At 40.2% G+C, this 22,182-nt stretch overlaps 1 protein-coding gene across 1 annotated transcript in view; it reads right to left on the bottom strand.

The window, feature by feature from the left end:
• LOC101443849 (solute carrier family 2, facilitated glucose transporter member 2-like) overlaps positions 1–22,182 on the bottom strand; it is a 30,231-nt gene that overhangs the window by 2,899 nt on the left and 5,150 nt on the right. The window contains exons 4-9 of the mRNA XM_058296437.1: positions 17,303–17,427; positions 15,920–15,933; positions 14,623–14,727; positions 9,616–9,709; positions 7,184–7,194; positions 6,413–6,610 (exon numbers count right to left, since the gene is read on the bottom strand). Of these exons, the coding sequence (XP_058152420.1) occupies positions 6,413–6,610; positions 7,184–7,194; positions 9,616–9,709; positions 14,623–14,727; positions 15,920–15,933; positions 17,303–17,427 (547 nt within the window). The remainder of the gene's footprint in view (positions 1–6,412; positions 6,611–7,183; positions 7,195–9,615; positions 9,710–14,622; positions 14,728–15,919; positions 15,934–17,302; positions 17,428–22,182) is intronic.

The following is a 22,182-nucleotide window of genomic DNA, read 5'->3' on the forward strand; positions in this document are numbered from 1 at the left end:
CCTGCTTAGGGGAGCCCCACGCACAAGGAGTGCACCCCGTAAGGAGAGCCGCGCAGCATGAAAGAAAGTGTAGCCTGCCCAGAAATAGTGCCGCACACACGGAGAAATGACACAACACAAGATGACGCAGCAAAAAGAAACAGATTCCTGTGCTGCTGACAACAATGGAAGTGGACAAAGAAGACGCAACAAACAGCCACAGAGAACAGACAACCGGGGTGGGGGGGGGAAGGGAGAGAAATAAATAAGTAAATAAATCTTGAAAAAAAAAGACAAAGAATTACAAGTGTTGGAGAGGATATGGAGAGATAGGAACACTCATTCACTGTTGGTGTGGATGTAGAATGGTACAGCCACTGTAGAGAACTGTTTGGCAGTTCCTAAAGAAGTTGAATATAGATTTGCCATGTGACCCTGCAATACCACTCTTGGGTATATACCTAGAAGACGTGAGAGCTGTGACACAAACAGACATCTGCACACTCATGTTCACACTGATGGCATTATTCATGATTGCCAAAAGTTGGAAACAACCTAGGGGCCATCAACCAAAGAATGGATAACCACCTGTGGTGTATTCACAAGATGGAATATTATTGAGTTGTTTCAGAAATGAATTTGTAAAGCATATGACAACTTGGAGGAACCTGGAGGACATTGTGATGAGTGAAGCAAGCCAGACACAAAACAACAAATACTGTATAATTGCACGAGTGTGAACTAAATATATTGTGTAAAATATTGTATGATTCTATTTATATAAAATGTAAATATAAATCAATTTAAAAGATGCAATTAGATTAGTAGCTATGTAGGGCTGGGAAAGCATGCTAAGAGTGTGGAGATTTATTTTTGGAGTAATGAAATGGTTCTAAAATTTTTTGTGGTGGTGAATGCACAATATTGTGATTATACAAAATGTCATACATCATACACTGTGGATATATTGTATGGTATGTGAATACATCTCAATAAAGCTGTTTAATAAATAATAAATGATTGTGCAAGAATAGCCAGAAATAGCAGCTATGTATAGCAGGGGAAAGAGAGAGATTGAAGGAAGAAGAATTTTCTTTTTTTTCTTTTATTATTATTGAAATAATGAAAATGCTGTTTAATAATGATTTAAGTGTTGAATGCACATCTAAGTGATTATACCAGATATCATTAATTGTACACTTTGAATGAATTGGTTGCTTTATTAATATGTACCAATAAAATTGATTTGTTTAAAAAAAAGAAGCTAAGAACTCAGCAATGCTAGAAAAAGAATGATAACCGCAAAGAGCCCTTCATGCAGTAGAAAGGGCTTTTTGAACCAGCTCCTTTGGAGCGTTTGGAGTTAGATTTATAAAGGAGAAGCACTAAGGAATTATTGGGAATGATGAAACTTCTTTATCTTGATAGTGGGAAGAGTTCACTTGACTATCCATTGTCTAAACTCATAGAACTGTACAACAAAAAGGAAATTGACTATGTAAATATTAAAAAGTAAATTTAAAAGCTTTTATGAATTCAGATGAAATAAAAGGCAATGAACTTCCTCTCTCTTGTTCAGATCACTTGAGGAGAGATCTTTTCCCTCATGTTTTGAGTCTATGTTTGGTCATCAATTCCAAATCGATCTAATAGACATTCTTAGAACAGTCTATCCCACAAAAAAAGAATCCATGTTCTTTCCAAGTGCACATGTCATATTCACCAAGACAGACCCTATTTTGGGTCATAAGACATACCTTAAAAAATTTCAGAGAAATGGAATCATATGAAATATGTTCTCTGAGCATAATGACATTAAGCTAGAAATCAATCACAGAAAGATATCTGACAATACCAAGTGCTGGTGAAGAATATGCAGAACAACTGGAACACTCAGTTATTGCTAGTGGGAATGCAGAATGGTAGAGCCACTTTGGAATTTGTTCGGGTTTTGTATATCGTTAGTGTTTTGTATATTGTTAGTGTTAATCTACTTCTAATAAATTTCAAGTGAAGGATGTTTACGTCTTGTGGATTTATTTTTTCCCTTTCATTTGCCTTAGTTTTTCTTCATGTATTTTGAAATCCTGTTATTAAGTGCCCACATATTTAAGAATGTTATTTCTTCCTGATGAATCATCCCTTTTATCATTATATAATGACTCCTTATTTTTTATAATATTTCTTGTACTGAGGTCTAGTTTTCTAATATTAATATAGCCACTCCAGCTTAATTTTCTTCTCTCTTTCACTCTTCTTTAGTGTTTGCATGGTATGTTTTTTTTTTCCCCCATTTTTTCCACAATTTTATTATATTTGTTTAGTTATTTAGAGATGCTGGGGACCAGGGGTTGAACCCAGGACCTTGTATGTGGGAAGCCGGCATTCAACCACTGAGCCACATCAGCTACCCTTTGTTTTTTCATTTGTTTTACTTGTTTGTTTTTGTCTTTTTAGTTGACACCAGCAACCTGGAATCTCCTGTGTGGGAAGCAGGAGCTCAACCACTTGAGCCACATCTGCTCCCCCATAGTTTTACCTTTAACTTATTTTTTTATCTTTCCTTTTTAGCAGTTTAATTATTATATGACTATGTGTGGTTTTGCATGAGTTTATTCTGTTTTGAGTATTTGCAAATTTATTTTTTACTAAATTTGGGACAATTTTAGCCCTTCCTACTTCAAATATTTCTTTCAACAGTCTTTTCCTCCTTGCCTCCTGCTATTCCTGGGACATGACTCTTAACTGTCTATTGGTTCCAGAGATATGGCTCATTGTTTTTCCATCTTTTTTTGCTTTCTGTTCTTCTAATTTCTACTGCTCTACATTCAATTTCACTGACTCTTTACTCTGTCATGTCCATTTATGATTGAGTCCATTAGTGGGTTTTTTCTAGTTTCAGATATTATATTTTCCAGTTGTAAAATTGTCTTTATAAAAAATATGAAAACTATAGTTTCTGTATGTCTTCTGAGAACTTTCATTTTCCATTTCCTTTATGTGCGTTTACCTTTATTTTATGGAGCACTATTATAATAGCTGCTTTAAAATCATCTGGTAAGTCCAACTTCTGAGTCATCTTGCGGTTGACATCTGTTGATTGTCCTTTCTCTTGGGAATTGACATTTTCCTGCTTCCTTATACGTAGAGTAATTTTAGATCTTAGACAGTATGTGTAGAATGGTATATTTTATCAATTCTGGGTTCTGTTAAAATCTTCTGCTGAATGCTGATTTGTGTGCTACTGTAGCAGGCAATCAAGCCTTTAGTTTGATACTTAAGTCTGTTTTACTTTACCTGGATAGTGGTTCTAGTATTACTACAGTTTTAAACCTTTGCCATGGTACTTTGTGTGTCTCCCACACATGCTCACTGAGGGATGAGCTTCTGGCCCGTATGGTTTTATACTCAGAATTAAGGAATCCTCTTTCCTACCTCTATCCTTTCCATGATTTTCTCCTACAGGACCCCTTTTCTCAGTCCTTGGCTAGAAAGATAGGGCAAAGTTGGGAAAGAGGAAGCAAACAATACACATGGACTTCTTTTTAAACTCTTCAGACTCCAAAGGCTCATTTCCCAGTTATCCTGGTCAGAGATGAGGTTTCTAATTGGAAATTTTGCCTCTCAGTTTGCTGCTTTGGTCTTATATGACATAGGCCTGCTGAAATCAAATTCATGAGACCAGACAACAGAAAAAAAAAAGGAATTCATTCCTGTAGGGGTCAATTTTACAAGTTTTGGTCTCCCCTCCTCAATCTACCTGATTTGTTTACACTTCAGAGACCTTAGGTGATTATTTTAAAAAGGTATCCTGAGTCTTTAGTAGGTAGGCTGTAGTTCATTTACCTCCTCTTGATCTGAACTGGAAGTCACTTCAAAACTTTAAAAAATTACTTTTAAAATGTACTGTGCTTAACCAATTTATTTCACAAACTGTGGGAAATGCATAGATGCATAAAGAAGTATACAAATCATGATCCTATCATGCAGAGATAATCATTCATATTAACATTTAGGTGATTTTTCTTTCAGACATTTTGGTATAAAGAGAAATTTTATGTTTGTTTTGTTTTTACAAGAATTTGGATCATAATGAACAAGTTGTTTGGCAAACTGCTTTTTCACTTAATACATCATGAGTACTTTCCAAAGTCAGCTAACATTCTCCCAAATTATGATTCTGCAGTATTTTAATATTTCATCATATTTTATTTTGTCTTTTTGATATATACAGTGAGTTCCTTTTTATTGCTCCCATCAGCAGTGTGTGAAGACCATGTTTCCTCAGCACCTTTCTCAACCATGCTGGTACCATTTGTAATAGCTTTAGCAATTTGACAGGAAAATAATACAGCATCTTATTTTTAGACATTAAGATAATTTTGCACTATATCATATATGTTGCAATTTTTTCCACTTTATTTACTTTTTGATTAAAAATATGGAGAAGTTTATGATGTTTAGATAGTAAAACTATCAGATTTTTTCCTTTGCTGTGTTTTCCTTTGGTCTTATTTAGAAAGATATTTCACTCTCCAGGGTTAGAAAAATATTCATCTAAATTTTCTTTTGGCTCTTTACGTTTAGTTTTTAGTGTTTTTTTTTTTAATTTGGCCTTTCTCTCCATATGCAAATATTTTGTTGGCTAATGTGAGATAGGTATTCAAGTTTATTTTTTCCAACTAGTAAATAGATGTTTAATAGGATTTATTAAGCTATATGGTTTCCCCTTGTTTGAAATGCCTTCTTTATCAAGTTTTGATTACTTTTCCATAGTTGTGAATAGACAATGTATAAACTGAGTTTTTAATTGTATTATGTCAATTTATCAATATTGCATCATGCCACCCTTTTTAAATTATAGTTGTACTAAGTTTTCCATATTTAGCAAATGAAAACACAAGATGCCCAATTAAATTTGAATTTCATAATCTCATGAGATATTGGAAGAGACTTGCACTAAAATGTTACTGGATGTTCATCTGAAATTTAAATTTAATTGAATACCTGTGTTTTATCTGACCACCCTCTATTCCACAATCTGGCCATAAAATTTGCCTTAAATCTTCTTTTTCATTTGAAAAATTCTAACTGACTGCCACAGTAAATATTGCCTCAAATAGCGGGGCTCCTGAGGGATCTGGAAACATCCAGACTCTATAGGCAGGGCTAACAGTTCAGGAGTTTGGTCCCCTGCAAGTGGGCCCTACTTCGGAGTTTATGCTTCCCAATGTGACAGAGGTGGACTCAGCTGTGGTTCACTACACATGGCTATTCTGCCTCTTGTATCTGAACTTACGGCTAGTACTAGAGTTGATAGGTGTATGGCCAAGAGACTTAAATCTTTGGGCTGTCCATGTGCCAGCTGGGCCCTGAATCTCAACAGAATTGTAACACCTCCTCTCCAGGTCACTGGACTCATCCAGGACAAGTAAGAAGAGATGAAGATGGACAACGACCATCCCAAGAAACAGAGTCTGCAACTGCAAGCAAGATAGTTCCATCCATCTGTCTCATGGAATATAAGCCTCCTCTCAGTTTGAGGCAGAGTGGGCATCACCATCCCAGAATCATCAGGACTGGGGAATGAACGATGGACTAGAGTTGACTTACTGTTACTCTACTATAGACTTATTGTGATTCTAATAATGGAAGAACTTATATCATTGATGTGGAGGCAGTGACAACTGGAGGTTTTGAGGACAGGGAGAGGGAGAAATAGATGTAATACAGGGGCATTTTGGGGACTTGGGAATTGTCCTGAATGACATTGCAATGACAGATACAGGCCATTATATATTTTGTCATAACTTAGAAAATTGTGTGGGAGAGAGTATAAATTACAATGTTAACTATAATCCTTGCCTAGTGGCAATACTCTAAAATGTGCTCATCAATTGTAACAAATGTATCACACTATGAAGAATGTTGTTATTATGGGAAAATGTGAGAGGAGCTGGGAATGGGGAATATGGGAATCTCCTATATTTTTCATGTGACATTTATGTAACCTAAGTATCTTTAAAAAATAAAAAAGAACAAAAAAGTAAAAATATGTTAAAAAATAAAAAGGTAAAATAATACTTGAAGATGTATGTAGAAATAAAATTCTCAAGGAATCCTTATTTTAAAAACCTCTCAAAAACCAGTTAGTCTTTACACATTGTCTGTAGCTCCAAGGGATTCCATTTCTCCCCCAGCTATTAATGTTTGAGATGAGCCACCATTGTTTTGGAATTCTGCTGCAATTTATTTGAAGGACATTCCTTGGGTTTCTGGAAATTCAATGAAATAATAAAGGATGTAAAGCAACGGGAACAAAAACACAAAAAGTCCACTGAAGTCCTGCACAGAAAAGAAACACAGAGTTCCAATTAGCAGCTATTTAACCCTATCTTTGTTCAGTAAATTTGCACAGTATAAGGCTGCTTACCCCAATGTATGGCAAAGTTAGGGCTATGATGAAATTGCAGGTCCAGTTGCTGAATGCATCTATTGCTAAAGCAGCAGGGCGTGGTCCTTGAGTGCAAAACTCGGCCACCATGAACCAGGGGATGGGGCCTGGCCCAATTCCAAAGAAACTGGTGAAGAAGAAGATGGCTGTCATGCTCACAAAACTCATCCAAGCAAACTGAAACCGAGAGAACATAAAAGAAAGTGGGACTTGGATATTTGGGTGGGTTGTCCTTTAGCTAAGTAGCTTCCCACTGAGTTTAGAGGTTACACAGCTTTCTTACTGATGTGCTCATATAAAATCGACTACCGTTATCCTTGACTGAGGATAAATCTTTTGAGCATCATTAGGGCAAATACTCAGGATGGAGAATTTATATGATGCTTAACCATTTTCCTGTGAAAAAGATGAGGCAAGAGTCCCCTGACCTTTGCTCTTGCCCACACCAGGTTTCTGGACTGGATAGATGACCATCCTGTGAAATAGGAGAGGAAGGCACTGGGCTCAGGTAAGTTTCAGGTACTTGCCTGAAGTGAAGCAGGCAGCCATGTGGCAGAGCTGGGAGCTACCCCGGAGCTGCGCTCTAGTCATGTTGTACACAGCCTCTCAGGTAACAAGCACAATTTACATGCCGATGTCCAGTTGAAGCAGGCTAGACAGGGAATCAATAGACGGATCTAGAACCTGGCAGTCAAACTGTCGCCATTGAACACACATCCTCCAATACCCCTGAGATGGCTGCTGGAAGACGTTCAGGAGAACTCCCATTCAGAACAAGATATCTTGAGGAAGCCAGCAGAAGCCCCAGATATCCTCCAGGGGCCTTATCATTGGCCCTCCTGGGGGACGGATGGGTGGGGTAATCAATCAAAATAGCAAATAGCTGGGATTCCTCCCATGCCTTTAACAAAGTGGTGGAAATAATTAATGGTTTATTTTTTTTAATTTAATTCATTTTTAAAAAAAATATTACATTAAAAAAATATGAGGTCCCATTCAACCCCACTGCCCCCACCCCCTACTCCCCCAAGAGCAACACTCTCTCTCGTCATCATGACACATCCATTGCACCTGGTAAGTACATCTCTGGGCATCGCTGCACCCCATAGTCAATGGTCCACATCATAGCCCACACTCTCCCACGTTCCATCCAGTGGGCCCTGGGGGGATCTACGATGTCCCATAGTTGTGTAGTTGTCCGTGAAGCACCACCCAGGACAACTCCAAGTCCCGAAAATGCCTCCCCATCTCATCTCTTCCTCCCATTCCCCGCACCCAGCAGCCACCATGGCCACCCTTCCCACACCAATGCCACATTTTCTCTGTAGACATTGGATTGGTTGTGTCCATTGCACATCTATGTCAAGTGGGGGCTTAGATTCCACATGGATACTGGATGCAATCCTCCTGCTTTCAGTTGTAGGCACTCTAGGCTCCATGGTGTGGTGGTTGACCTTCTTCAATTCCATGTTAGCTGAGTGGGGTAAGTCCAATAAATCAGAGTGTAGGAGCTGAAGTCTGTTGAGGCTCAGGGCCTGGCTATCATATTGTCAGTCCAGAGATTCAAATCCCCTAAATATATCTTAAACCCCAACACCAACTACAATTCCAGTAAAGTAGCATGAAAGTCTTGTGAAAAGAGATCCCATCTGAGTCCAGTTCCATCATGCAGAAACACCAGCTCCAAAGAAGGGCCATCTGACATGGCAGTGAACCCCATCTGCCATGACCATAGAACCCGTGGATCTCTTTATCCCTCAAAAGAACCAATACCTGGGATTGTATCTACTTTATCTGTCTCTTAGACTCTGCTCAGTTGTGCATAAGGGCAATCCTTCTGACAACCTCCAGACTCTTTTTTAGAGACTCATAGCCATATAAACTCATTTCTCCTTTCCATTTCCCCCTTACATTAGGTCAAACAGCATTTTAAAGTCATTTTATTATATGTAGACAGGGATATTCTGCTGATCCACATTGAACCTTTAATTCAAGGTCATTTTCTAGTTGCATCTTCAGCTGGTATTTGGTAGTGATCCCTCGGTGCCAGGGAGGCTCATCCCCGGGTGTCATGTCCCACGCTAGGGGTAATGCACTGCATCTACATGCTGAGTTTTGCTTCGAGACTGGCCACATTTGAGTAACATGAAGGCTGTCAGGAGGAAACTCCCAGGCACAATGCTGCTCTAGGCCTTGTTCTTATTGCAGGCATATACTTAACAAAATACTTGCTAATCGTATTCAACAACACATTAAACGAATTATACACCATGACCAAGTGGGATTCATTCCAGGTATGCAAGGATGGTTCAACATAAGAAAATCAATCAATTTAATACACCATATAAACAGATTGAAGGAAAAAAATCACATGAGTATATCTATAGATGCAGAAAAAGCATTTTACAAAATACAGCACCCTTTCTTGATAAAAACACTCCAAAAGATCGGAATACAAGGAAATTTTTTGAACATGATAAAGAGTATATATGAAAAACCTACAGCCAACATTGTTTACCATGGAGAAATCCTAAAATCCTTCCCTCTAAACTCAGGAACAAGACAAGGATGCCCATCGTCTCCGCTCCTATTTAACATTGTCTTAGAAGTACTTGCTCAAGCACTGAGGCAAGAACCAGATATAAAAGGCATTCAAATTGGAAAGGAATAATTAATAGTTTAAAAAGTAAGCACAAAGGCTGAACAGGCCCTCTCTTGTCTTTTAACCCCTATTCTAGCCTTCTTCACCCTGGCATAGATCAAAATGCAAGTAAAACCTGGGCATTTACACCCTATAATGGGCAATTGTAGTCTGTAAATTGGCCCTTTTTATCACTCTTCAGCCCCTTCTTCTTTACCTGGGACCCATGATCTGTTATGTTCACCCATTTCGCTTCCCACCCTACCTTAGTAAATTACTGACCTAATCAACATGGCGTGCTTTGAAATTCATTTCTTGCAGTTTAGCCAAGGACCTAGACAAAATCCAAGTACACAGTCTGTAAGAACCTAGTTGTCCCCTTTTCTTTATATAGCTCCTTAGTGTGATATGCCAGTCCTCTGTCATTTCACAAGTCAATTTCAAATGCTTCTGACATACAAAGCACTTTAATGTTGAACAAAGAATTGCTATCATATGGTCACCAAAAAGCTCAGTATGGATACGAAACTTACTTGTGGACAAAATCCCTCTGACATCAAGGCGGCACACCAAAACATCCAATACATTCCAATAAAAAACAGAGAGTATCTCCCTCTCTTCTCCACAAGGAATACCTAGGGAAGTTAAAAATATATTTCTTAGTTTTATAAGTCACCAAATACTGACTTTAGACATAAATAGTTCTTTTCTTCCAAAAGTACCTGGAAGGAAGCAGTTTTATTATTCCATTTTACAGATAGAGATCTAGGAGGGTCAGCTCTGCCCAGAGCTGGTCTCAGTAAATAGAGGTAATCAACAAACACCTGTTTAACTGAGTCATATTGTGTGCATTAGGCCTTTCTAGAGGTAGAATCATAGCTGTACTGCTACTCTACGATTATCACTTTGGGTACAAAGTTCAGATGGCATACATTCTGGATCACTCCCAATAGATTTCCTGCATATTTAAACGTGAAGGTTCAGCATAAAAATATCATAAATTTCTCTTCTGATAATTGTCCTGTTATAGTTAACTACAGAATCCTGAAACAAGTTAGTTATTAACTATTTCCATCCAATATTCTGACTGCTAATAAAGTCAACTCATGATCATTCACCTGACATCATGCTCATTTTAATCATTTTACCATAATCCTCAGGTCTGTGCTTTTCTGGTGTGGCTAAATGTATCTGGTGCTAGATGCAAAGTAATTCATTTGAAAAGATAGCCTTTGGCAAAGGCTAAAGTCTTTTTTTATTCTATTTCAGCAGCTATGTCATTGATTTCTTTGGGCCTGTTGACCTTTACATTAATAGTTAAGATTTACAACAAGCTCAGATAGAGTGTGCTGATAGATCTTTGCCTATTCAAGACTGGTGACTCACAAAAAGGACTACCTGTGACAATTTCTCACTTTGCTGAGTAAATTGATCAGTCACATCAGTCTTTCGGTGTGTCAATAGCAATGATACCCTTAGTATATTGAACTTTGGCTCTGAAAATATCTGGGAAACATTTATTTGCACCTACAGAGAAAGCCCCTTTCATCTCAGAGGTACATTCATACTTCAGATAGCATGAGAAAGAAGTGGGAAAAAGAAACTATACTTTGGCCCAGTGGTTAGGGCGTCCGTCTACCATATGGGAGGTCCGCGGTTCAAACCCCGGGCCTCCTTGACCCGTGTGGAGCTGGCCATGCGCAGCGCTGATGTACACAAGGAGTGCTGCGCCACGCAAGGGTGTCCCCCGCGTGGGGGAGCCCCACGCGCAAGGAGTGTGCCCGTGAGGAAAGCCGCCCAGCGTGAAAAGAAAGAGCAGCCTGCCCAGGAATGGCGCCGCCCACACTTCCCGTGCCGCTGATGACAACAGAAGCGGACAAAGAAACAAGACGCAGCAAATAGACACCAAGAACAGACAACCAGGGGAGGGGGGGAAATTAAATAAATAAATAAAATCTTTAAAAAAAAAAAAAAAAGAAACTATAGATTAAAATTTCTCTGAAAATTGTAACTTTCAGTGTTGACTTGATGACTCTGTTTCAAGCCACCAAGAAAATAGAAGCATATTCAGGATCAAGGGTTTTACTATGTGTTTCTTCAGTTTCTGAAAAATTATCTCCTTCATTGGGAAGATGTTTATTTTCCTAATAACCTCTAAAACTGCACACCTTGAAAATTGAGTTGGGCTCTCTCTTTGAAGTAGGCTAGATGAGCACTATAGAGTGGGTGTGAGATTTGTTGCTTGTCAGTGGTTAGAAGTGTTTGCCTGCGGTCACCCCTCGGGCTGAAGTGTGGTTTGCTGACCTGGCGGGGGAGCAGCTGCGGCAGGCCAAGCCGCTGCCCCCATAATAGGGTGGCTGGTCGGACTCACCGCCACCCCTGAAGGGAGCTCGGCATGGGCGCAGAGTGCCCTCGGGTCTCCCCTTCTCGGCAGCCATGCTTCCGCGGCCGCCCCTCCTCCCGGATGGCGCCACACGATGCCTGTGGGGCGGCACCCTTCTTCTTCTTTCTCCCTGTGCAGGCGCAGGGCGGAAAATTCCAGTCTGCCCTTTTCCCTCCCCCCCACAGCAGCAACAGCCAGGCGTGGGCAGGAAACTCAAGTCTGCCCTCTACCCCAGCAACAGCAGCCACCAATCCCTAAACCCTGCCCCTTCCCCCAGCAACAGCGACAGCCAATCCCTAACCACCACCCCTCCCCCATCCAGTACCGCCCACTGACCTTTCGCCGGCAACCAATCAGAACAGGGCGTGGCTTCAACCAATCAGCCTTCCCCAGCCCCTATAAAACTGTTGCCTCTCCCTCAATAAAGTGGACTTGCGTGTTTACCTTGTCTCCGCGGTAGTTCTTCTGCCATGCGCCCTCCAGTCCTGAGAGCCCCCGACAAGGGCCTGGCCTCCCTTGTCCCCAGTTCGTCGCCTGCTTCTCTGGGCGACCCCTTCATCGCCTGCTTCTCCGGGCGACCCCTTCGTCGCCGGCTTCGCCGGGCGACCCCGTCAGCCGAGCCGCGCAACCCCTGTGAGACCGACCCCTCGTCTGCTGCCGGACCGACCCCTCGTCCCAAGCGGGACCGATCCCTCGTCCCAAGCGGGACTGACCCCTCGTCCTGAGCTGGACCGACCCTTCGTCCACAGCCAGACCCCACCTCTACCGACCGAGCAAGCCGCCGCATTTGCTGAACTATAACCCTAATTTTTGTTGTGTATCACCAACATCCTGGGTTACAAGCTAGAGTTTGCTGGTAACTGCTTCTCCTCCAGGCCCATGTTGCATTCAGTTTTCTCCATATTTATTTCCATTTTTTCTCTCTGCTATTACCGATTCTCTTCTACAGACCCATTAAATGGAAGTTCTTATGGAATGGAGACCATAATTCAGAATGAAGTTAGGAAAGTCTCTCTATTTTCCTGCATACTCATTAATTTGTTCCTTCCAATTAGTGAAATAAACATTATCAGCATTTATTTCTATTGGCATATATTCATTTGTAAGGATACACAGAATTACTAAACATTGCTTATGTCTGGAGAAGGGGACTGAGTGACTGATGGACTGTCCTCATTGTAAGTTTTGAATATTAAAGCAAATTTTCAAAAACAAATAATTACCTGGATTGCCAGGTCACATGGTAATTCTATGTTTGACTCTCTGAAGAACCACCAAACTGTTTCCCACTGTGGCTATACTATTTTACATTGCCATGAATATGTATGAGGGTTTCTAATTCTCTGCATCCTCAACATTTGTTTTTTTTTCCTTTTTTTTTTTAATAGCCATCCTAGTTGGTGTGAATTGCTATCCCACTGTAGTTTTAATTTGCATTTCTTTAATGGCTAATGATCTTGAGCATGGTTTCATATACTTATTGGCCATTTGAACATCTTTGGAGAAATGTCTAGGCAAACCTCTGACCCTTTTAAAATTAGGTTGTTTTTCTTTTTGTTGCTGAGTTGTTGTAGGCTTTCTTTATATATTCTGGATATTAAACCTTATCAGATATATGGTTTCCAAATATTTTCTCCCATTCTGTAGATTGTTGTTTACTTTCTTGATAATGTTCTTGATGCTCAAAAGTCTTTAATTTTGAAGAAGTCCACTTTATCTAAATATTTTTGTTCCTTATGATTTTTGTATAAAATTGAAATGTCTGTTGCCCACTCTAAGGTCCTGAAGACTTTTTGCCTATGTTTTCTTGTGCTGGTTTTGTAGTGTTTGCTCTTATATTTAAGTTGTTGATCCATTTATAATTCGTTTTTGTACATATTGAGTAGTATGGGTTCACATTCATTTATTTGTCTATGGATTTCCAGTTGTTCTAACATTATTTATTGAACAGACTATTTTTTGCCCATTGAATTGACCTGGCACCCTTTTTGACAGTCAAGTGGCCATAGATGTATGGATTTATCTTTGGAGTCTCACTTGTATTCCATCAGTCTAAATGTCTACTTTATGACAGAACCATACTGTTTTACTCACTGTAGTTTTTCATTAAGTTTTGAAAACAGGAAATCCTCCAACTTTGTTTTTCTTTTTTTAAGATTCTTTTTGTTATTCAGGGCCCTTTGCAATTTCATATGATTTTTTGGGCTAGCTTTTCCATTTCTGCAAAAAAAAAAAAAAGGCTGCTGGAATTTTGATAGGGATTGCACTGAATTTGTAGATCACTTTAAATAGTACTGACATCTTAACAATAGTATACCTTCCAATCCATGGTCATGGGATGTCTTTCCATTTATTTAGATCTTCTTTCATTTCTTTCAACAATGGTTTATAGTTGTCAGTGTACAAGTTATTTACCTCTTTGGTTAAATTTATTCCTAGATATTTGATTATATTATATGCTATTGTAATTGAATTTTTAAAATTTCCTTTTTGAATTGTTCATTATTAGTGTTTAGAAATTTAACTGACTTTTTCGTGTCTTTCTTGTATCCTGCAACTGAGCAGAAATAATTTATTAGTTCTAGTAGCTTTCATATGGATTCTTTGGGATTTTCAATATATAGAATCATGTCATCTGTGAATAAGGACATTTTAATTTTTTAGAAAGGACCAAGTTTATTTTCCTCTAGTTATTTAGTTAAAACCCCAATAAATTTGAAAAATATTTTCCCCACGAACCATCATGATAAAAAAATCATGGGAATCATGGAAGGAGAGGAACCTACGTTGAAGAGCCAATATTGATAGAAATGACAAGACATGGGTTGATTCCCAGGGGCATAAGTACCCTGAAGGAGAAGAAATCCAGGGCTTTATACAGGGAAAGGTCCTTTATGCCTCCAAGTGAGTTCTTAATTCACAAGCCAGTGACTAATTGCATCCCAAGAGACAGGCAAAAACAGTGTCCACCTTCTCAGTTATGCCTAATCATAACAGGACTTACCATAGGTGTGGCAGGGTTATCACAATTAGGATTTCTTCCTATAACCTCTTGTTGTACACACCCAGTGCACATGGAGAAAAATCATTGAGCCCTCTTGTTATTACAAGTTTTCCTCCTTTTCTGGACAGGGGACAATTTAAGTATTTATGTAGACTACTTACAGAAGCAACAGTGAAAACTATATTGACAATACCAACTCCAATCTTTGCATAATCGGGATGGCTGATTCCAGCTATCTCAAAAATGTGGGTTGAGTAGGAAAGAATCTGAAAAGTAAAAAACAGTTTAACCTTAATCAAGGAACCTACTACATATGATCTTAAAGTAAGAAATATTTTAGGTACCTAGAACTTCAGAGATTTTGTCCACTCTCTCCTTCCCAGAAAGGAGAATCCAGAGTCTTTCTTCAGTGTTCAGCACCTTCTGATAGCTTAAAAGTCTTTTCTTTTCTGGGAAACAGATGTGGCTCAACCACTTGGGCTCCCTTCTACCATATAGGAGGTCCAGGGGTCGATGCCCAGGGCCTCCTGGTGAGGGCAAGCTGGCCTATGCAGCAATCTGGCCCACATGGAGTACCGTCCCATGTGGGAATGTGGCTCCAACACAGGAGTGCCACCTTGTGTGGGAATGCTGCCTCACATGGGAAAGCTCCCTCCATTGGAGGGAAAAGCTCTTGTGTCCAGCCATGGAAGCATTTTCCAAAAAATATATATATTGTTGGTAAGACCCCAAATGAAGTTGTTGTTGGAAATATGAGTAGAAAAAAATGGTTAGTCATGGATTTGGTAATCCTTCACAACATTGTCTTAATTAGTTAAAGTCTATTTAAATATAATTTACTTTAGATCATAATACATTAGATTGTCTTCAGAAAAGAGATTGAAGAATGCTTTGATAACATTCTTAATTTAAACTCATGAGATTAAAGGGAATTAGAAAATATGTAGACTAACCTTTTCACCTGAGAGAGGTGGGAAATGACTTGTCCAAGGTCACAGTGCAATAGAGCCTTGGCATGAGAACTACAGGCTGTATTTGAGTTTGCACAATGTGGTGGTGCCTCAAGACCACTGTTAGGGGATGGTGGGGGGTAGACAGATGGGAAGAGGTTAAGGAACCAGGGACTCTGGAGATCCTTTTCCCCAATCACTTCAGCCAGAGCAACCCAACTCCTTCTTTATTCTTACAAAATATTAGACTTCAGAATAGATTTTCTTTGAGGAAGGTCTTTTGCTGATTAAAGGAATACCAAAAAAAAAAAAAAAAAAAAAAGGAAACACTAGTTACTTCTGCCTTCTGTAGCTTTCTTAAATGCAGATGTAATCAGTCATGTTGGAAATGGAGTGCTCAGCCAGTTGATGATTGCATAAAAAGGTCAGAGACTATGAATAAATCAAGGGTGAATTCATTATTTGGCATTTTCTTAAGAAATTTAAAATAAGATTTTTTGGAGGATACCTCTTGGAGACTGCCTATCAAAGGAAAAAGGAAATGGATGGTCTCTGTGTTATGGGTTATTATCTGCATTTTTCAGGAACAAAAACAAGGTTCTGAGTTAATTAATTTATCAAAGGTCCAGACAGAAAGAGACAGCAACAGTGCCAGAATTGATTCACTATGAATCCAAAGCTCTCTCTACTGTGTGTGCTGATTTTTCACCTTGTGAAGCTACCTTGACCTACAGTTATTTGTATTAACACTTACAATATGAAAAAAGACATTCAATTAAGGTATTAACTTTAAGATATTTTAGTCTTATGCTTCAACTGATCACTTATAACACTTTTCTCTTCTAAAGGTAAAAGTGTTATAAATATTTATTGTGAAATTTTGTGCTCTCTGACAACTGTACACACATGCACACACAAACCCAGAGGTCACAGCTTTTGGTAATTAAGACTGCAGAAAATAGTGTTGTGTTGTTGAGTGCTTGTGTGTGCTTGTTGGGGGAGATTGGGCACTGAGCATGACTTTGAAAGGCCACTATAATTTAGGATAATGGGTTAAAACCTCAGCCCAGAGCAGTCAGAATCAGGCTTCCTTGGCATTAGAGGTTAAAGATTTGGTGATTGGCTTTTGAGCTGAGTGACCCTCTTGCTCATGCCCCTACTGATCCGTTGCTTTGGAAAATTTGAAAAGCTGTTTCCAAGAATGAATGATTCCTTCTATTCCAATGTGAAATTCACAGAGGAGACACCTTCCTCCACTCTGAGCTCCTGGTCAGTAATTGTCTGTCTCCTTCTGTCTGATTCTCTCTCCCTTCGGTCACCACGACTTTACCACTTCACCCAGCCACATGTGAAATCAGACAGGGCCAGGGAAGATGGACTGACAGAAGGGCCCAGGGTGTCAAGGTCTTGCCAGGAAAGAGGTACAAAAGCACAAGTAGCTGGGTAGACCCGGGTAGACCCGACGGGCAGAGTTTGGGGTTCTGGATGTGGCAGTCTTCTCCTATTCCCTGCCAATCAGGAGTAATAACAGCTGGCATCTCTTGAATCCTCACTGTATGTCCAATTCTATCTTGAATGCTTTACATGCATTCTCACAAGGACTCCATGAGGTATATGTTATTATTATCTTCATTTATGTAAGGAGGAAACTGAGAGCCAGAGTTAAGTAATTTGTCTGAGATCTTAAATTTAGCATGTCACTGCCATGAACAAGAACGTAGCATCACAATTCCCATGTGTTGGTCCCTATCCTCCCTGACCCAGGACTTTAACTTTGTTCTATTACCTTTCTCTTTTGTGACACCACTTTAGGCTAAAAAAAATCCTTACATGTTACCACATCTTATTTTAGAATATCTCAGACAAAGATATGTGTGTGTGAGAGACTTACCACAATAGAGTCCTGATATGCCTCTTCCTGAAATGATAAGAATGTGGGAAGGTCCCAGTTTCAAAAGCCCCATCAAGAGAACTCCAACTAACGCAAGACAGTTGGCTACCCACAAAGCTTTGATTCTGAAATTTGAAAAAGCAAAGATTGTAAATTCAGCACTAAAACTTGATAAACGTGCTTTCAGAGCATGCTGAGATATTACCTGAGCTTCTATTTTAATTTTACTGTAAAAACTACTTAAGGAACTTTAAACCAGAGTTCTACTTTGACTTAACTATGAATAAAAGCTTATATAAAAAAGAATATTGATGATGGGAGAATCTTGGTTACAAAAGCCTACCCTTCACCTTTGCACAGAGACAATCCAGTACTGGTGATGACTAGTTTAACACTTCAGACATTCTTTCAAACAGTTACGGTGGCAGTTTGATATTATTTATGCATTCCAAAAAAGAAGGATTATGTTTGAAAGCTGGTCTTTTCTTCTTGGCATGATATCCTTTGATTGTATTTGATTCCGCTGAGATGTCTTTGATTAAATTATGTTACGATTAGGGCTTTGATTCATCCAGTCAGTAAGGTGTAACACAGGTTAAGTCCCCACCCCATGATGGGCTGCTATAAACCAGCATGCGCTCAAGAAGACAGACAGAAGGAGAAAAGAGAGCTTTGTTAGTTTTGATCCTGGAGGCACAGGAAGAGAGAGCACTTCATAGATATCACAGAAGAGAACTTGGTCAGCTTTGATCCTGTGGCCCTGGGAAGAGAAACAGCCATTCAACTGATAGTTTATAGTTAACTTTGTGAAGAGACCAGAGAAGCTGGTAAGGCCCAAGAGAACAGGCAGAGATTGCCCACCATCTTGCTTCAACATGTGGCAACAGAATTTGGTGAGAAAACAGCCTTGAGTTGGACTCTTTAGGGTCATGTAAACGTATGCTTTTACCCCAAAAAAATACCCTTTGTAAAAGCCAACAAATTTCCAGTACTTTGCATCAGCACTCCTTTGGCTGACTAAGACAGTTACTAATTAAGTTTGTTATAAGTTGATTGCTTTAGATAATACTTCTTTAGCTAAATTAAATGCTATAGTTGTAATCTGAGATTCCTAGTTTCTTTGTGTTTTTTTCCTAAATGGTACAGGTTTTTAGTTGTAGGTAATGAGAAGAACTTTCAATGTTAATTTTCCTTTTGTGAGAATTATGTGGAAGTAAATTAAAACATACTTTTACATTAAGCCTTATTGTAGAGAATTATTTATATTGTATGCCTGCATATTTCCAGGATCTTTGAATAATTTCAACCAACTATATAGTAAAACAGGCCTAAAGTTTAAAAAAACATCAATTTCAAAATTCAGCATATGAAAAACGAAAAGCATTTGCAAGTATGTCATGCTTTTATTTCTGTGATAGGAAAGTGAGATACACAAAAACCTTCTATAAATTAAGTAGATGATATAAAGTTTTCTTAAGGCCAATGAAAGAATTCGAGTGGGTAGGTGTGGAAATGTTTGCTACATGAAGAAAGGTAAATACCTCATTATTATGCTCTTGTTGGGATTAAATCATGTTCCAAAAAATGCATGTTAAGGTCCCACCCCCTGGTCTTGTGGATATGAACCCATTTGTAAATAGGACCATTGAAGATGTTATTAGTTATTTCTTATAATAACACAAATTGGTATTTAGTTTGTGCCCAGACTGAATAAGAGTGGGCCTTAATCTAATATGGCTGAAGTCCTTATGAGCAAGAAAATTGGACACAGGACAGGAGCCATGGGGAGCAGCCAGAAGCTGGAAGTTAAGAGAACCCAGAAAAGAATGGCGATGACACCACCATGCGCATTGCTATGCGATGGAAAAGCCAAGGAGCCCCAAGATTGTTGGACAGCCAGAATATGCAGATTAAGAAGGATGCAAGCCTTCTTATATCTGAAACCATGGGCCAATAAATTCCTGTTGTTAATACAACCCATTGTATGGTATCTGTTTTAGCACCTCAGAAACAAATAAGGTTCAATGTTTCAAACGTTGCTGGGTGAACTTTTTCTAAGCACCTATAGTTAACACCAGAATTTTTAAAAAAATAGAGAGAGGAACAGATATAGCTGAAGTGGTTGAGTGCCTGCTTCCCACATCTGAGTGCATACGAGGTCCTGGGTTCAATTCCTGCACTGGTACCTCAAAACAAAAAAGACTAAAATTATATAATCTCATACAGCAATGATTATAGGAAAACCAGGTGGTAGGCTAAATAATGCACTTCTAATTCCCAGACTCTGTGAATATGGCAAAAGGGATTTTACAAATCTGATTAAGTTAAGGATATTTTGAGATTAACCTAGACTGTACTGGCAGACCCAATGATATAATCACAAGTAAACTTTTAAGAGGGAGACAGAGGGAAATACTACAGCAGAAGAGAAGGTGACTTGATGACAGAAGTAGAGTTTGGAGTGGTGCACTTTGAAGATGGAAGAACAGACCACAAAATAAGGAATAGAGGTACCCACAAGAAGCTGGAAAAAGGCAAGGAATGATGACAGACATTCTCCCCTCAGAGCCTCCAGAAGGGTCCAGCCCTACTGACACCTTGATGGTAGCCTGATTTCAACTTCTGACCTCCAGAACTGTAAGACAGTAACTTGTGATGTTTGAGCCATTCAATTTGTGGTCATTTGATAAAGCAGCAATAAGAAACCAAAACAAACCATTTGATGGAAATGAATGGTAAAAAATTACCAACTACCCTAAGGCAGGGTAAACAGAGGTATTATTTTTTCTCACATTGTAGATGGTGGAAAGTGTTTTAGAGACTCCAAACAACTTGCTCATTTTCACACAGTAAGTGATAGCACTAGGACTTGTTCTGTGTGAAACCAAAGTTTAATGCGTCATTTTCATCAGTTCCATTAAATTTCTATCATTTTAAAATAAAAAAGCATGCAATGTGTGTTCAAAGGAAAGCTATGTATGCCTTCCTCGACTCATGTGTGGGTTACCCAGACCATGTTCTGTTCATATGTGGTTTTTAAATTGTAAGCCTATACACCTGAAATAAGAACAAGGCCTAGAGCAGCACTGTGCCTGAGAGTTCCCTCCTGACAGCCTCCGTGTTACTCAAATGTGGCCAGGCTCAAAGCCAAACTCAGCATGTAAATGCAATGTCTTCCCCCCAGCGTGGGACATGAGACCCAGGGATGAGCCTCCCTGGCACCGAGGGATCACTACCAAGTACCAGCTGATGACGTAACTAGAAAATGACCTTGAATTAAAGGTTCAATGCGGACCAGCAGAATATCCCTGTCTACATATAATAACAGGAGTTAAAAATGCTGTTTGACCTAAAGTAAGGGGAAAATGGAAAGGAGAAATGAGTTTATATGGTTATGAGTCTCTAAAAAAGAGTCTGGAGTGCGGTCGGTACATCCTGTCCGGTGGACGACGGGGCAGGAGAGGCCTAGGCTCCTGCGGGGGCTCGCAGGCGTGGAGGGTGCGCGGCGGAGAAACCACCACGGAGACGAGGTGAGCACGCAGGTCTAATTTATTAAGGGAAGTACATGTGTTTATATAGGGTTATGGGGGAGTGAGCAGGGGACTGATTGGCTGTGGCCAAAGGGGGATTGGATTGGCGGTGGCGAGCATTTGGTGGGGGGAAGAGGCAGATTCTAGGTTGGTGAAGGGGCGGCACCGGCGGGAAAGGGGAACGGGGCTGGGAGTGATTGGTAGGGACTAGTTCCTTGCCTTTTATGGTGCGGCTTGTGCTGCGGCTTGACAGTGCGGGAGGGGGGATGTGAGCGTAGGCAGCTTCTGCTGGCTATCAGCAAGCCGGTGTCGGTTGCCTGGGCGGGGCCGAGGGCAGTGCGCCCGTTCCAGCCGCCCTACACCCGAGTGGTGGGCTGCGCATATCCCTCACTGGGTGCGGCTATGCTTGCCAGCCAGACTTCAGCCTGCCTCACCTCACTGGAGGTTGTCAGAAGGATTGCCCTTATGCACACCTGAGCAGAGTCTCAGAGACAGATAAAGTAGATACGACCCCAGGTATTGGTCCTTTTGAGGACTAAAGAGACCCCACAGGTTCTATGGTCATGGCAGATGGGGTTCATTGCCATGTCAGTTGGCCCTTCTTTGGAGCTGGTGTCTCTGCATGATGGAGTTGGATTCAGATGCGATCTCTTTTCACAAGACTTTCATGCTACTTTACTGGAATTGTAGTTGGTGCTGGGGTTTAAGATATATCTAGGGGATTTGAATCTCTGCACTGACAATATGATAGCCAGGCCCTGAGCCTCAACAGATTTCAGCTCCTACACTCTGATTTATTGGACTTACCCCACTCAGCTAACATGGAGTTGAAGAATGTCAACCACCACACCATGGAGCCTAGAGTGCCTACAACTGAAAGCAGGAGGATTGCATCCAGTATCCATGTGGAATCTAAGCCCCCTCTTGACATAGATGTGGAATGGACACAACCAAGCCAAGGTCCACAGGAAGGAGGAATACAGTAAGGATTAGAGTGGACTTAATGATATTCTATTCATGAACTATTGTGGTTAATAATCAAGAAAATGTGGCAATGGTGTGGAAAAAGTGGCCATGGTGGCTGCTGGGTGTGGGGAATGGGAGGAAGAGATGAGATGTGGAGGCATTTTCGGAACTTGGAGTTGTCCTGGGTGGTGCTCCAGGGACAATTGTCAGACATTGTATGTCCTCCCATGGCCCACTGGATGGAACGTGGGAGAGTGTGGGCTATGGTGTGAATCACAGGCCATGGGGTGCAGCGATGCCCAGAGATGTACTCACCAGATGCAATGGATGTGTCATGATGATGGGGGAGAGTGTTACTGTGGGGGGAGCGGTGGGGTGGGGGCA

Source organism: Dasypus novemcinctus, chromosome 4 (assembly GCF_030445035.2).
Source record: "Dasypus novemcinctus isolate mDasNov1 chromosome 4, mDasNov1.1.hap2, whole genome shotgun sequence".
NCBI classification, from domain to species: Eukaryota; Metazoa; Chordata; class Mammalia; order Cingulata; family Dasypodidae; genus Dasypus; species Dasypus novemcinctus.